The 17,502-nt window shown below is 37.9% G+C and overlaps 1 protein-coding gene across 4 annotated transcripts in view; it reads right to left on the bottom strand.

Annotated features, from left to right (window-relative positions):
• Positions 1 to 3,254: 3,254 nt before the first annotated feature.
• Positions 3,255 to 17,502, bottom strand: part of CCDC186 (coiled-coil domain containing 186) — a 32,504-nt gene continuing 18,256 nt past the window's right edge. For all 4 annotated transcript variants that reach the window (XM_027740010.2, XM_039385131.1, XM_027740011.2 and 1 more), the window contains 13 exons: positions 16,827 to 16,955; positions 15,668 to 15,880; positions 14,088 to 14,207; positions 13,416 to 13,520; positions 12,976 to 13,074; positions 12,109 to 12,195; positions 11,428 to 11,570; positions 8,695 to 8,950; positions 7,891 to 8,080; positions 6,735 to 6,815; positions 5,487 to 5,697; positions 4,211 to 4,430; positions 3,255 to 3,517 (listed from right to left, as the gene is read on the bottom strand). In XM_027740010.2, the coding sequence (XP_027595811.1) occupies positions 3,434 to 3,517; positions 4,211 to 4,430; positions 5,487 to 5,697; positions 6,735 to 6,815; positions 7,891 to 8,080; positions 8,695 to 8,950; positions 11,428 to 11,570; positions 12,109 to 12,195; positions 12,976 to 13,074; positions 13,416 to 13,520; positions 14,088 to 14,207; positions 15,668 to 15,880; positions 16,827 to 16,955 (1,938 nt within the window). In that variant the 3' untranslated portion in view covers positions 3,255 to 3,433. The remainder of the gene's footprint in view (positions 3,518 to 4,210; positions 4,431 to 5,486; positions 5,698 to 6,734; positions 6,816 to 7,890; positions 8,081 to 8,694; positions 8,951 to 11,427; positions 11,571 to 12,108; positions 12,196 to 12,975; positions 13,075 to 13,415; positions 13,521 to 14,087; positions 14,208 to 15,667; positions 15,881 to 16,826; positions 16,956 to 17,502) is intronic.

Below are 17,502 nucleotides of genomic sequence, written 5' to 3'. Positions count from 1 at the left end.
TTCCTGCTGACAGCAGGAAGGGTGAATATCCTTTTCTGACAGGCCTTATTCTCTGAGCCCCTCCTAGATTCAGACACCTGATGCACTGGAAGCCAGAGATACAGTTTCTTTTTTTTTTTTAGTTATGAACCAAACCATTGTAATGAGAAATATTCAGAGACACTGCAGGTGTTGCCAGCAACAAGTAAAGATAAGGAGAAAATATCCAAGGAAAAAAATCAATCTCCATTTTTCTGGACACTATAATTAAAAATATTGCACAAGTCTACATGGCAGAAAGCCAGTGATTTCTATAGCATAAAATGGTATTCCTCAGGTCAGAGGGTCAGACTTCATTCAGAAAATGAAAGCTCTGAATTTTACAGAGGGTAGAAAAGCATAGGCAGCTTTCTTGTAGGGTCTCTAACAACATCTGTATGTGTGATGTTCGAATTAAAAGAGCACCCTGAGTATTTAAGAAACAGATGTTTAAGCCTGTAAGACACAACTAGCTTCAAGCTTGGAATTTTCAACAGCAGCCTGTAGCAATTACACATCTAATGGACACTGAATTTCAGTGACAGGTAGGTACCTAAATGCTCCAGGCTGCCTTCATAATTAGTTTATCTCTAAAATGCAGTTTATCAGAGGACAGTTTTCAGTTTCAGTAAAGTTTCCAAAACAAAGATAAGTGGAATGTGATTGCAAGCAAGTCTTGCAGCCACTCTGCACCAGCTGGTGTTCACCTGTGTGAACCACCCCAAAGGAACACATTTTTCCACAGAAAGTATTCTCTTTACGTGCACCAACAGTATCACCCTCCTGACAAGTAATCCCATGGAAACCACAGCACCTGGCCTGCCAGTAACATTTTATGGCTAATACATCACTGCCTCTCAGAAATGAGGAACATCATCAAGTAAAGTTGCTGGCTGACCCCATTGGGTATTCATCACATTCTGGGCTAACTAGAGAGTCATTTGCCACTGTGCAAGCTAGAATGACATTTCCATCTCTAACAGATGTGTTTCAAGTAACACCTGTGGATGACAACTTTGGTCCATGAAAGTACCGTGCACAATAAACAGTGTGATATTTTGTCTGCTTTGTGTGTCTCCATGACCAAGGAAAAAAAGTCTGAAAAGTTACTAGTGCTACAAAGAGTAAGCAGCATTGCCAGCAGGGCAGGAGGACAGCTAACTGGGTTTCTCAAATAACTTAAAAGGAGAAACAACCATGCCAAAAAGAAATAAGAATTTCCACATCATTGCACTGATTCCATCTGCACCACACCTCTCCTTCATTCACACTGTACACCTGGAGAACATACATTAAATGATTACAATATTAACATGGTATCTAAAATACTGGAGTCATTCAGCTGAACGCCTGAAAATATCTGGAGATCTGGTACATTAAAGCATGAAAACACAAACATACAAGAGCTAAGCTATGTTTTAGCATGCAAATTGTTCTAAAATACTTTCTCTCAGCAGAAGATCTAGCTCAGTCACAAACAACTGTCTGTTCACTTCCTGGAAGCTGGTGACAAATCTGCTCCAGCAGAGCCAGGTATTTTCCTTTTTACATCACTTAAACAACAGTAAAGCAGAGGTAGTCCCATGACTGGACTGGTCCAAGTTCCCTAACACTTCAGATAACCATTGCTCTCAGGAATTAGAAAAATAGATGTATAAAAACCCACCCAGATTAAAGGCTTGCAATTTCTACATAATGCTCGGTCAGGTTTTAAACAATTTGTTCCCACTCTCCCTTTCTAAAGAGATACTTGATCCTTTGACACTGAAAGGACCTGTCATCCCAGGCTCTTGAAGTCCTCTGGACCACAAACCAGGTCTTGATCCCGCAAGGACTTTCAGAGACGCCTATTTTTAAAGTAATAAGGAAATCTCATTGTCTTGAACCAAACTATTCACACCAAATCAGGCCCTTTTGCTCTGTGTGTTTCATTACAAAGCTCAAGCAACTCAGTGGCACCTGAAAATGGTGTACACACCCCTACATCATTCATATGTGTAGGATGCAAAAGGTGCCTGCAGTAAGACAGATTCTTACAACCCCCCCCTTCTGATTAAAATAGCTAAAGCACTGCTATTGTAAATGTACAGGGACTCTGTTTTCATGTCAATAGGAAGTTCAAGTATTTAATAAAAACCTGGTGTATATATTTACACTGTAATCTGATCTATTTATTTTGGTCAAAAGGCAATAGATACAGAAACTATGCATTTACTGCTGCAACAGAGATATTTCAGATCCTGTATATTATTTATCCTGGAATTAAATTAAAATGTGAACATGATGTTGTGACTAACCCAAATTTTGTCACCTTGATACTCTTCCTCCATAACCCTCTCAGACGCTGAAGGACTAAATAACAGCCCTCAGTTTGTGCCATTTTGACCAACTAATTCTTTACAACAGTAAAATCAAGGAGTTGGACAGATTTCTGTGCCACTTCCACAGTCCAACAATAGATTAAAATCCCATATAAATATATTTCTTATTTTTTACCACTACTCTCATTGACTGGTCTAGCCATAGGTAATAAGAAAAGTTAGTTAACTTCCATTTGTCTTTGAAACAGATGCAATCACCACGTCTACGTGTACTTATGGAACAATGGGCAACTAACACTCCTACTTCTTAAATGCTGTTAGTTACACAGAAGCTCAGAAATCTTTATTAACCAATTACTTGATATCAGACTTCTTTAGATCCATATGCCTGAAGATCAAGGGTTTAAAAGATTTGTTGAACTGACATTGGTTTCAATTACATGTACTCAAGACCTAAATCAGAAAGCTTCTTAATCCCTTAGTTTTACTGTTGTTTCACTTCATTTGAATAAAGAAACCGAGCAGTTGAATGTTAATCTAAAGCAGAAAATATGCAATATCGTGGCCACCACTTAAATCCCAAAATTTTGTGACAGAGCACTTTTCCATGCATATGTCAAAAATGCTTAATCAACCTAAGGATCAGAAATAATATGCAAGAAAGGAAATAATGTCTGAAAGCCCTTAAAGCTCAGTAACACTGGATATGTTCAAAAGCAACTAAGACATAATTGGCTTTATTTTTTTCAAGTTCCATCATTAAGAGACTGATTAATTACACAGTGAAGAAATTAAAATCTCACAGCAACTCACTCAAAACGTAGTATGCACTGCAAAGCATCTGTATGTCCTTTCAAATAAAAGTTCTAGATAAATGTAGTGTGTAGTGAAATTCAGCAGCTCCTCAGGCTGGGTTGACAGAACCACAGTGATGCCAAACCCTGTCGATCTCTCACACAACTAAGCCTCTGTGGTCAAAGGCTTTTTTTGCAAAATACCAGATGCTTGTGCTGGCAGGCAAAGTGTAAAAAACAGTGGTCTGTAGCACCTGCCTTTTCTGCATCTTCATGTTGGTTAGTCCATAGAAGTTTTAGTTATGTCTGCTTTATTCTCTGTTCCAGTTCATGCTTGTGTTTAATAAGCCGTTCTATTTCTGTTCCTAGAGTTTGAAGGTTTTCCTTTGAGGGGAAAAAAAATGATAGGGCAAGTTATACAGGGAAAAGGAGTCAATCAGCACAAAATACACTAATAAGTCAAAATTACTGTTTATGTCAGCAGGTTGATACTTTCAAGTACTCGGAACAAATGCAAATGATTATACAGAGTTGGAGAAAACCAAGCTCACTTCAATAAAGGACACAAACCTCTCAGCAAGTCTTTTTCTGCAGTTACTAATATTCTACAGGATGTCTAGAAAGTACAGCATTCAAGGGGAATTATAATTACAGGAAGAGATCTCCAACTTCTGCAGAACACTGCAGTCCAGCTGGCAGCCTGCACACTGTTTTCCAGCCTGACTCATTCCCTTGCAGCAGAGGTGCTGCCCCAGTAGCTCAGGAAGGAACCCAGGTGCTGGTACAGGGCCAGGCAGGCAGAGCCCATGCTCCTGGCTCCATGTGACTGGGGCAGAGCACAGAGAGATCCTGCCCTGCTGAAGGCCTAGGCAGGCCAGACTTTATTTCAAGCAGCAACCCATCAGTGCACTGTACTCCAAGGGTCCCAGACCAGAGGTTCAGCATGGATCATGCCACATAACTCTCTGGTTAACCAATTCACAATGAGCTGACTTCTGAAAAGCCTTTTAACTCCATGCATCTCTGAAGGCAGCATCTCAGAAGCACAAGAATGAAAGAACTGGCATAGGTACTCACTTTCAATGTAATGTTTTTCAGTAATGTATCCTCTAACACAGCCTGTAGCTTCCTGTTTATCTCTAAGGAGAGTTCCAATGTGAGACCACTATCTGCAGGATGAGATGTGTACAGAGATGCCATAATCCCACCCCGTCTACTCAGGTGTACTTTGTTGAAGTCAGAGGCCTCTGATGACAGTGTTCCAGCTTCTTCCCGCAAAATGTAACTCTGAATAATTCTGGGGAATAAAAAAAATAAAAACAACAACATCAGTGTTACGTTGTTGTGAAAGGCAGTGAAAAGTCAGACACTGAAGTAACTTCAGACTCTTGACATGAGTAATTTTATTTACAAGCAGTACTATATTACTAAAAAGACAGTAAAAATTTACTCCTGCAATTTCAAAGTCAGAGGAAAACCTGGGATACCAAAAGTGATAGAGGAGATGCTGGTAAGATGAGGCACTACAATACACAAGGATTTTTTTATTTAGAAGTATTCTAAATAAAGACAAAAAAGGTACTTAAAAAAGATGTCTCTACTTTTCTTCGCTGAAAGACTCCAGACAGAGAATCTTAAGCTTTCTATATATGAGACAAAAATTACAAAGTCTCTTCTCAGGACTCTTCCCAAGCTGTGATCATGTTCTGTGAAATGGGACCAGATGGGCATAAATGTATGGACTCATTAAGCAAGGGCTATTCTTAACAGGCAAGTGCACTTTCCAGAGGAAGGCATATGCCATCATTCCTTCCCCTCCTAACTAATGTTCCAGACATTATCCTGTAAGATGACTTCCATTTAAGTGGAATCTTGTCTCACATGTTAACTACTGACCACCTTTGGCTCAGATACATTACTTCTCTGATACATATGCCAGACTACCATCTGGAGTTATGCAGATTCTCCTTCCAAAACACTTACAATCAGCACTCTTTTAAGCGCAGGAAGAGAATGGACTCTTCTGTTAGCCAGTGGCAGCAGTCCACCTCAAATCAGCCACCTAGTGACCATTTTGCTAACAAAAACCCACCTGCAGCAGTCTATTCCTCCTGAAAAAATTTAGTAATAGTAATAATTGTCAAAAACTTGGCAATTACTATAACTGCCAGGGAAAGATAAGGAAAAAAAACCAAGACTAATCCTACTTTTAAAATCTACTGTCACTGCAATATTTTTATTATTTTTAAACATTTTCCTTTAGACAATTACTTGTCTTACATAAAATCCAGACTATTTATCTAGTACATCAGCTCAACACTTACAAACTGTATGAACAGAACACAGAACATACTTTGTTTTTTTCCTGATTTCCTCCACCAGTTGTTTAATGTGATCCTCCATAAACTCCATCTTCTCATTTTTTCGAGCATGTGCCTTCTGTAGCCTCAGTATTCTTTCAACCAGGACAGACTTGTCCACCTCTGGGAAGCTATCCACAGCTACTGAAGATCCAGTATTCTCAGGAGACCGATCCTCATTGCTGCTGCGCGCGTTAAGGGACCCTGAAACACACGTGTATTTGTACAAATTCCTTTTGCATTTATTCCAGAAGTGCCCCACCAGTGCAGTGCATGCATTCATTGTTTCAGGAGCTCAGGATGTTTTCTTCAGGATGTCAGTTTCCCTTGTTTGTTAGCAGGGTTTTCCATAAACAATCCTTACACCAGCACAGGCTGAGACAGCAGTGCAGTCCCCTCTTATGGGCGTACTTCCTTTAGCCTAAGGGTGCTTCCTTCAATAATGCTTCTTCCTGCTTAAATACCTTCATATTCATTAACTTGGTACAAGATTGAGCTGATTTTAAATATATACATTTTGGAGTACACTAAAATTACAACACTATAAAAACTGGACAGACTGACAAAGCCCTACGTATAAACACTCCGCAGCACCAATCACTTAAAGCTTGAAGTACTTTCTTTACTTTCTGTTCTTCTTTCTAAGCATTTGTCTTTCTCATATGGTGACATTACAGGACACTTTGACAAAACAAAGCCCACTTAAACCCCAGAGATACAAAGGAAGGAAACAGATGTCATTTTCAGTGCTGAAGATCACTGTTCTAGTTCTCACCAGATAGAAAGTAATGAATTTTACACAAACCCACTGATGCCTCTAATGATGTTAATTGATTTATCATTTACACAGTTGCAACTGTCAATATGGCAATTAAACAATGCTGGAAGCCACTGCTCTTTTTTTTTTTTTTTGCCTCTGGCAGCATGTGAAAGGGTCCTGTATAAACTGGAGTCCTCTGAGCTTCCTCCAAACATAAAAGCAACAAAATAAAACAGACAGGTATTTAAAAAGAACTGAGATACATAAACATTACACTTTAATATCTTAATAAGCACCTACAACTGCAGTCAGCCAAAGTGCATTTTGGTGCTTAAAGGCTATTTTGTCAGCTTTACTGGGAGGCTGCCCACACACTGCATATGCACAAACCACAGAAAGAGCGAGGCTCACGGCAGCACATCATGGCAGCTGTACTAAGATCGAAAGGTTATTTTGGCAGCCCTGTTATGTGCTGTATTACCTGATGAACTGGAACGGCTCCCCATGCTGCTGACTTCTTTGTCATAATTACCATTTTCAATCTGATCCAATTTCCTCCGTGCTAAAAGTGTAACAAAGTGATGGTTACCAATAGCAGATTAAAAACTAAAAATTACAGTGTTACCCAACATACAAAAACTCTAATCCTCTACCTGCACTAATTTAACATGGCTTGAAAACCAAAAGATAATGGTAGCAACTAAAAATAAAACCCAAAACCAAACAGCTCCCCGTCTCTCTCCATCCCTGACCACGAAGCACCTGAATATCATCCGCCACAATCCCTAAACACTGCAGCCAGTTGAAACGGGTAATGTCATACATAGGATTACCTGGGAACAGTAAGACTAAATTTGATTTTACTTTTGATTAGGACTGCCATGTAAATAACTCCTGAATGGAAGAATGGCAGCTCTGTTCCAGCATCTGATAACTGTATCACTACGGCCAGCCCAGTGCAGTACTTGTGCCAGAAGCACTACTCATTCAGTAGGGATCAAGAAGGAAAGCACACAGCTGTTCTTTTATGTACAAAAAGGGGCATGGAACTTGTCTTGCACAATGCCAACAGGACATCTTCTTTAAAACACACTTGAAACAGATTTGATTACCTTCAGATCTATTTGAATTCAGAACATATGTATTATTGGGTATTTGATGGCTTCTATTTATACAAAAAGTTAGTCACCAGTCCCTCCACATCCAGCTTTTAAAAACTGAAGTGTTCTAATGTACTAAAAAAATAACTGTCACCAGCAATTCCTGATACAGTCAGCAACTAGGAAACTTCTAGCAACTTTTGAATATACTCCTACACAGACTAGGATCCATATATACCCACAGTGACATTTCAGTAGTCACATACATCATAACAAAGACCAAGCTCTTTTGCAACAAATCTTTCATTTTAGGTCTAAGTCCACTTCAAGAGTTACATTTAAGACCAAAAACTGACACAAAGGTCTGTAAGTGCAGCTTCCACAAGATCTAACTTCTTCACTCACTCTTGTTAGGGACAGGGAGAGCTTGAAGGGTGACACTCAAGCAGTGCACACACACACACAGACAGCTCTCTACCAGACACTGTGAAGGGATTTACAGAGGGGGGCTGACTCATAACTGAAAATAATTTCCACCTAGCTGAAGTTGCTTTGTGAGGTCTTTCAGGTTTGCTGCGTGCTTGCGCTTCTGGGTAGCCAGGTCATCCTTGAGCTCATCCACCTGGGTCTTCAGTGCTGCTCGTTCCTCCTGCTCTGATGCCACCTGGGTCTGCAGCGTCTCAACCTCCAGCTTCCGTTGATCCTCCTCCTTCTGTAACTTGGTGGCCTGAAAGTGTGATTTTATTTTCAGTAATCTACAAAAACATTCTAGCCTAACCATACTGTATGCTCAACAGCTCTAACTGCACTTTTCAACTCAGAATCTTTCACATTTTACATTTATTATTTAGGCCGAACAATAGCCCTGCAGATGAACAGTAAGATTCCAGAACTATCTCTAAAACATCTAGATGATAAAGTACAAAGCCTTGCAGAGCTGTACAGTACAGTCACATTACCTTCCATGACACACTAAGTTTACTAAAAATTACATTTATCTCATACTACAAACAGGACCTGAGAAAGTTTACAGTAATAAATTTCACAGGATATTACAACCTTTCATTTGTTTCAATGACAGCTGCACAGAGAACCACTCTTTACTCCCAGAAAGAGCAACACAATAACACCTCCTCATTCCAGTGCATTGCACCTCAGAATTTCTTTTCCTTTAGGAACATGAGGTGTTCATATCCCACTGCCACTATTCTACCAAATTGGCAAACACCATGAGAAACTGCAGTCAGGTAAGCAAAGACACAAGGCGGTATTCATGTGGAACATCTTTATCTGTATCAGACATCTTACGAGTGCAAAAATCAAGCTGCACACTGTACTCACCAGATCATCTTTAGTCTGTTGAACACATTCCAGCTGATTCTGCAGCTCTCTTTCGCTGTAAGAAAGCTTATCCAACTGGCTCTGCAAGGAATTGTTTTCAGACTGAAGCTGTGCATTCTTACTGGTTAATTTTTCAGTGAATATCAATAGCTCAGATTCTCTTTTCCGACTACCTTCAATGTCCTTCTGGAGATCAGCAACCAGAGAATTGAAACCATCTATTTCTTCCTTTAAAGCATTGATTTCTTGTTCATCTCTGTCAAAACAATTATATCTTATTAGGGATAACCTGAGCTTAAAGACATGACATCTTATTGAAATAAAGGCATTCAGGTCAAGTTCAAAGAAGGCAGGGGAACAATTAGTGACCCTGGGGCATCTGTTAGTCACTGGATGATTTTAAATGTCAAAGTTTTCACTTCATGACATGCTGCAGTGCACCCCACAGAAGGACATGCAGGCATTAGCTCCCTTCAAGGAAGAACAGCTCTCTATATTCAACTTCCTGAGCTTCAGAACAGGGTACAAACAAAACCCCCAAAACCAGATCCAGCAGGTAAGAGGAAGGTCTGCAAAGGTGGCCATTCTGTAAGAGGACTTGTCTTCAAGAGATGGGGATATACTCCAGTTCTGAGCTTCTCTAGGCAGTAGTACAATGATTTCTGAAACAACCTTATCCAAGCAATGCAGCTCTGAATCAAAGGACCTATCTTACTCCACTATCCCTCCCCCAAAAATTAAGTCCCTCCCTTTACAAAACAAGGTTTTGTTTTTACTGAAACACTCCCATTAGGACACTTTTGATCTATCACATGCAATCCATTTGACTGAAAAATGCTGTATCTTCAGTTATCATCAACACTTTAGAGAAAGTGATAAGATCCAAGGTATTGCACCCTGCCTTTAAAGTCCTTTTAGGCTAATTCCATCTTTCAGAAGACTTAAGGTTGATTTATTTCAGTCATTTGTGCTGCAATCTCACCTAAAGCTCCCATTTAAAAATCTATGCCAGAAGGCTATGCTTATATTTTACATTTTCAAATATGTTGTTTCATTATGACAGGAGAAATCTATGTCTACAGTCAGGGTTGAACCAGGCAAAATTAAATGTTTAGACCATTCTAAAAGAGATCTCTAGCTTATCCTTCAAGTTTGCCAATGAAGGAGACCAGGGAATGCTGCAGGTGATCAGTATCCAGCTCAGCCATAAAGTTCTTCCCAGTATTCAACCTAAAATACTTGCTCCACTGAACAAGGATAGCTGAACATTCCCTGTATAATACAGCCTTTTATACATTTCAGGATGTTTGCCTTCCATCTTTTCTTCCCTAGCCTAAAGAAATCTGCCTCCTCTATTTTTTTCTCATGAAGGAAACAGGTATGATTTTGTGTGAATGAAGATGAAATTCCTTCCATTTGCTTCCAAGAAAATGAAGGGCAGTTAAGTTTATTTATTCCATAAAATAATAGGTAAAAGAAGGCAAAATTCCAGGATTTCTCTTTCACAGATGGTAACAGGAATTTACCAGTCCAAGTTTTAAATCTGTGGTTGATATTGCACAACTTTACCATTCTAAGGAGTACCAAAAACGTTAAAATCTTTTAAAAGAGAAATAAAAGACAATATGAAATTTGATGTAGCAATAATAAATGTTGTATGGCACAGATACTGAAAAAAAAATCCAAATTGAATAGGAATGAGAGATAGATATTTAAGCATGTCTCAATTACCAAGAGGAAAAGATAACTGGAAAGACGCATTTGTAGTTTTACACTTTGATCACAGTCACTTTAATTCATTTGGCAAGATTCCAAGTGAAAAATAACTGATACTGATCCAAGTGTAGGCTTCAGTTGCCTCTCATTCATTGCAGTTTCCCTAGAAAGGCTGATGACATGGTGACAATACAGCTGACCAGCACACAGTAAATGGAAACAGTTTAATTGTCTAAACCCTTAGGAAGGCCTATAATTACTGAAGTGTTTTTCAGTGATAAATGAGAATTGTTTAACAGCACAAGAGGAACACATGCAGGTGTTTCTGCTTAGCTGACATTTATCTATCTCTATATCTTAGCTGACATTTATCTATATCTCTATCTATGTATGCAACACCGCTAGAACCAGCAGAGTGGAGAGCATTTGTATATCCTGGTCCATATGTACCACACATGACTATGCTCACACACCTGAACTGTGCATGAGCCCAATCCTTCTCTGAGATTATTTCCCTCACATTCTTAAATGAGCAAACTTTGACACAGCAGAATGAATTCCAGTCCATTAGAAATACAAGTGCTCCATACTGTCTGAATGCAGCATCTGTCAAATACATAAAATTCTTTTCATTAAATCCTTTTCTTCATCCATCACAACTGCACATTTGTGAAGCAATCTATTTCCCAGTTTAGTTGGTTCTCTCCAGTCTTTCAATAAAACAAGCACTTGGCAGACACCTGAAAGGCCTGACTTCCTATGCTGGAAATCAAGCACTTATACTAATAATGAAAGACACTGAATTAGATTTATCAATCTCAATCCCCTTGTTTTATAAGAGACCACCAAGGTTAATCTCAAGTATTACGAATATTGATTTAAATTAGGAAAACACTTAAATTAGGACAGGAATTCTTCAGATTACAATCCATTTTAAAGCATCAATAACTTCAATAAAGAAAACACTTCCACATCTCAGATAATCTTTTAAGTCATTACTCAAAGGCACAGCTATACCTCTGATGTTGATCCTGTAGGTGATCTACAGTTTTGACTCTGTCCAGTAAATTCTGAATTTCAGTTTTCTGTCTATTTATTATTTCTTTATACTTGGATAATTCGTCTTCTGTTCTTAAACGCTCATCCTCTAGACACTTTACCTAAACAGAAAAAAAAAAAATCAGAAACTATTTAGTCTCAGAAACTTCAGAGGTAAATTATTCTGATAGTATGTCTAGACTGCTGTAAAAAGCTCACGTGTTAATTTTTTGGTGGTTCCAAGTAGCTTAGAGCAATATCCCAAAATATTTCATATCAAATACAGTCAGAAAAATAAACAAAACAAAACAAAAAATGAAACAAGTGTGATTAATGTTAGTTTGGTCCAAAGACTCAAATTTACCAGCCTAATGGATCCACAGACATCATCTTTCTCCAGTTACCAAGCCAACCCCTTATTTCCTTCCTTTTCCTGCAGTCCTACTGAGCTAAATTCCCCGTTCTGGATAAAGTGACTGACACGCTAATCTACAGACTGCCCACAAGTTATAGACAGCATATACTCCTTACCAGAGGCCATATGAGACTTCTAGTCTCATGCCAGCCAGTAGAAGTACCATTAAGAGACTGAATGTAGTCTTGTTCCAAAACTCAACACTGTGCTTCAGCCCCACTGCAATCCAGCACAGCACACGTTACCTTTGTTCTCAGTGTCCGAAGCTCATCCATGCCTTCCTTAAACGTTCTCTTCAGGTCTTCCAGTTCTTTTATTTTGGCATGATGCACCTTTTTAAAGGGTGAAAAGTTCATTGAGAAAACTAAATGTACAATGGCACCTCAAGAAAATCTAGGCCAATATAGGCCATTCCAAAAGCTGAGGAGGCTTGAGGCAGCACAGGTAACCCAAAGGGTTGGTTTATGTCTTCAAAAAGCAAAGCAAAACCTCAAGTTTCTTTATTCTCTGAACTGAGAAGAAAAGAGATTACACACACTGGTTTTAAGTATACAAATGGCTAAAACCAGATGTCTATGCCACAACAGCCCCTGGGGAAAGTTCCAGGCAAACTGACACTTGGTCAGTACTGAAGATGGCATATGCATATTTGAGCTGTGAGCAGGTACTACATCATTAGAGAATTTCACTGTTAGATTAGCAAATCTCTTCACAGAACAGAGGTTGTTCCTTTTCTCTCCTTGCCATATAACTTGCCAAAATATTGGTCAGACAAAGGCCTGCCTATCATCTGAATTTGTGCTTTAAATTACAGCAACATTCATGTTTATAAATGAAAGAGCATATATTTCATGTTCATTATACCACATTTTTCTCCTAAATCTCATTTTAAAAAGTTAATCCAAGGTAGTATCTGAAAACATCCTCCTAAAAGCAGTGCTGGAGGCAGACACCTGGAATGTAGTATTAGGCCAAAAGAACCCAACAACTCCAAACCAAAGAGTTTGGCGAAAATGTAAGCAGCTTAAAATAAGATTCTCAAAACTAAAATCTCATGGAATTCTTAACTACTAAGTTACCAATTGTGTGGACTCCACACACCACATATTTACCTCCAGGTGATCAGACTTCTCCTGAATTTGTTTCTCGAGTTCTCCTTTAGTTACTCGGAGTTTTCCATCCAATTCATTTGATTTAATTTCTTCTGATTCCTAAAGGGATTGAGAAATATATGTAGAGTTTTAGAGCTCTATGTTCTCATTTCTAATACTATGAGTGTACAGACAGCTTTTCATATCACTTAAGTCTTTCCTGCAGATACATATCTAATTATCCTGAACGTGCCAAGAGAGACCCCCACGCCACATACCAATCAAGACAAACATTTTCCCTTTTATTCAACAACTTTCCAGTAAAGAAACCAGGCACTATTCATCTCAGTTTGTGGCTTGCACATGATAATTCTTCCCTGCTACAGCCTAAGATAGAAATGGACGAAAAAGAAGACTCAGACACTAAACATTAATTTGACCTCCTGAGAAAGTGTACCTACTTGATAGGATTTTATCATTTCTTGACAGTTTATCCTTATCTGATCTGCTTCTTCTTTTGCTTCTGTTAATTTTGTCATTGCATCTTTAAGACGTTCTTTTGTTTCCTATAAAAAGAGTAATAAAGAATGGGTTAAACCCAGTTAAACCTGTTTATCTAATTAATCTAGGAAGAAAATTTCTCATAATAAAACTTTCCTATTTCAGTCTGGAAAGAATTAACAAAACAAAGAGTCTAACATTACTTTTCCTCTTGTTTCCATTCAACTATTGCTTTATGCAATTTCACTTGTCCCAACACTGAAAGCACAACAAAATGATCTCTTGCTTGTGTTCCAAGATGATAGATTTTCAGATGATAGATTTAACTCTATCTCTTAAAAACTAAACAAAGATGACAGTTAATTCAAACAAAAAACGCCCCGACAAGAAATTAAAAGTTTATCATCGGATTAAACAGAATCTCCCATACATACTCCCCTCACATCCTTTCAACATTTCCATTTCAGTATCAGTATCTCTCAGAGCACTATTCTGCCTCTTGCTGCAGGCATTCAAATTAAACAAAAAACACTTTAAAATAGATTTTAATACCATATAAATAATAAACAGTATAACAACTACATTACTCTGACTATATTTTCATGTCATGGTATCAGCACCGCTTCACTGACCTTGTGTGAATCCATTTCTGTTTTCAATTTGTTCTGAGCCCATTTTACTTTGATAACATGAGAATTGATTTCTTCTTTCAACTTTTCTATTTCTCTGTTGAGTCGAGTGGCTTCACCATCCTACAAAAATGTCGTAGGTTTTATTTTGATTTAAATCATCCAGTGTTCCTACAACAAGACTCCTGTTTAAGTGTCAAGCTGGGTTTTTTTCCTTAATGTCTGGATTTTGCAAAATCATGCACATGTTTGAGAATGCCCAATAATGCTGTGGTCCATAATCCAGGGGAAAAAAAAAAACCCAAAATAGTGCTTTGGTTCGAATACCAAGGTAAGGTTGCATTAGTGTTAGTGTATGTTAACGTTAAATATCTGTCAAAAGACAAAGCACAGTCTGTAGTTCTGATCTCCAATATTTCTTGTGAAAGCTGCACAGTCCTCTTTTTGTTCTTTTTTTTTTTTTGCAAAAGGATGAGGTTCAAAGTGGTAAGGTCATACATTAAACAAGGCTACAGACAAAAATCATGATGCCAGTGAAATGGTGTTACCAACTATGCGGGTGCAGGCGTGTGAGCACTGACAGCAAAACCTCTGCAAGTCAAATCAGTAACCTGTGCCAAGAAAGGATGTTAACAAACACACTGCTGGTGTAGCCTTCTAGATCATCAGTATCCACAAACTACTGCATTAAGCCAAATTTCTTAACTATTCCTGAAGTAATACTCTCATCCTACAAATAGAGTTTCAAGCAGCACAATTCCTGTAGAGCTCTAGTGTAACCATCAGGAATTACAAACATAGACAGTATGTTAAGTTCTGTTTGGTAAACCTGAAGTCATGCTCCCAACTTCCTAGTCATGTGAGAGAGAACACAAAGGTGATTTTTTTTTTGTTTCAGAAGCATAGTTTTTAGTACTTTTATTAGGAGGTATCCTTCAGTGCATATTACAATTGCTCAGAAGAGGCCCAAATATAAGTTTGATGACTAGTCATTTATCAATTTTTGGATCTTTCAGATGAAACAGAATTGCAAAACACAGCTGTGAAGCACAATAAAAAAAGAAGTGAATACTTTAATAGTTTTCTGTCACTGCTTTCTAAAAACAAAAAAAAGGCAGATTTTTGGAATTGGGCCTGAAAAATCCTATTGCTTTATTATTACTTTTTAGTATTACAAAAGAAGTCGTCCAGAGTTTAAACACGGAAAAACAGCAAAAAAAGACTGCAATAATTTAATGGCATTGCAGCCTTTAGAAAAAATCCAAACAACCTAGAAATTACCTCAATATCTAGACATCTGCAACAAATAGTCTTTTCAATTTTGTAAAAAAAAAAAAAAAAAATATCCGTAAAGTTTCACAAACTAATATTCAGGGAAATATTAAAAGGAACTTCAAAAAGATGACAATGAGAACTCAGTAACTTCTTCCCCTTCACTCGGAGGAAAGGTGCTTTCACAGCTATACAGCAAAACCAAATGAAAGCAGGTTTCTTTCACCAACTACAAGAGCAAACAAGTGATAAGGTTGTTCTGACAGCGCTTTTAATCATTCACTCCAGTCCTACAGCAAAACTTAGCGTACCTTAGTTTCATAGAGCTGGTGCAATCTTCCTTTTTCCTGAGAAAGTTGTTTGATTTTATTAGTATGCTTTTCTATTTCTTTGTTTGCATCTCTCACTTTTCTCTCAAGGATCTCCTTTTCTTTCCGGAGGTCAAGTGACTCCTTCTCCCCTCGGACGTATTTCATCACCATTGTTTCCTTCTCATGGCGTGCTTCCTCACATTTCTTGTTTGCCTTGAAAAATACCAAAACAGAATGAATCATTCTTGTATTTCATAATTAACTTTTGTAAGACACTACTGGATATTTTCAGTATTGCAGTAGAGTAGTATAATAAGGCAGGACTCAAAAACTCCAGTTTTGCAAAGATTACCATTAGATCCCTCTTAAGCACTGCAATGACACATACTTCTAATGATGAATATGTGTCTAAGGAGCTGCAGCTTCACAGCTAAACATCTCAAGTGAGTTATCAATACATCAATAATTTGGTATATAATTTGTTGTTTCAGAAGGAAGGAAGTGTATTTGGGAAGTTTTAGTAATAAAATAATTTTGCAAAGACTCAGTACCAGTCCTCTGTCTTCCCTCATCCACATGCCAACTGCACAATCATTTTCCAGTGGACTATATTGCAGATGGCTTACTTTCAGTGACTTATTTTTATAGATTCCCTTCACCCCAGCACTAACAAATTCTGTTTCAAATTAGGGAAAAAAAAATAAATCACATACCAAGCTTCAGAATACATTCAACAGAGAAAATACTGGCATAATATGATATGAAGAAAGGAAAAAAAAAACTCAGTAATACATAAAGACAAAATAACAGCTTTGTGCTGGAGTTGAGAAAAATATTAAATTTTTGATAGCCTGTCTGAAAAAAGCTACTTCCAGCTTTTAGCTCCTTTTGAATCAAATTCAGCTTAGAGGTAAGAAAAATGAGATTTCCTTGAGGGCTAAATTCCATACCTATAAAAATACAAATTTTTAAAAAGTTATCAGGCTCTCTATAGTGTTAACTGCTATTTGGAAATTCACTGATACCAGTTATAAAAAATGTATGTTTAACTCTAATTCCAATTTTGGAAAATTTTGCCCTACCGAGTGATCCAACATGCTTCCTACAAGAACCAAGTTCTTTCATTAGACTTTCAATAATTTAAGGTTTTCTATATCACCTGTTCCATTCGAAAGGCCATCTCCTTATGCAACTGTTGAATAGTATTTTTGGCTGCTGCATCCTGAGTTAAAAGTTTGTCTTTACTAGCTTTCACTTCTTTATTAAGCTCTTCTATTCTTGCTTCCAGCTGAAAGACAACATTATGATATAATTACAGGGAAAATAACACTTTGATCATGTTTTATACAGGCAGGAACATTTCACACAAAATTAGATGCTTCAACAGATATTTACCTGTATTTTACACTTGTCAAGATGCAACTACCCATATCAACATCTACTTTTGCATGACAGAACAAGCATGAAAGATGTCACTTCTCATCTTCAGTGAGACTGAAGATGCATCAAATCAAGTAAAACACAAGGCACGGTAATTTACTACACAAAAAACCAGATTGACAGCAAGTGCTGAGATGCCAGAGCAGAGCTGGCTGCTATCTGAAGTTGCTTCACCTTCCACCCTTTTTTTGTTCCTATTCCTTGTGCCATATCCTTCACCTTGCCAGCAAAGCAGCCATGCATCCATACTGAACTGGACTGGGAATTAATTCATTGAAAAATAACTCAGCAAATGAAGAGAACCCTAGTCATTGTGCTGGCACTCTTTTTAGCCACCTAGTGAACCAAATCAGAGACCTATCAGGATGAAGAATAATTACCCACGTTAACTGGAA

The sequence above is a fragment of the Pipra filicauda genome, unplaced genomic scaffold (genome assembly GCF_003945595.2).
Source record: "Pipra filicauda isolate LSUMZ 115617 unplaced genomic scaffold, ASM394559v2 scaffold397_size650280_pilon, whole genome shotgun sequence".
In the NCBI taxonomy this organism is placed as follows: domain Eukaryota; kingdom Metazoa; phylum Chordata; class Aves; order Passeriformes; family Pipridae; genus Pipra; species Pipra filicauda.
The sequence above is the reverse complement of the archived record's forward strand: the minus strand, read 5'-3'. Positions and strand labels throughout refer to the sequence as shown.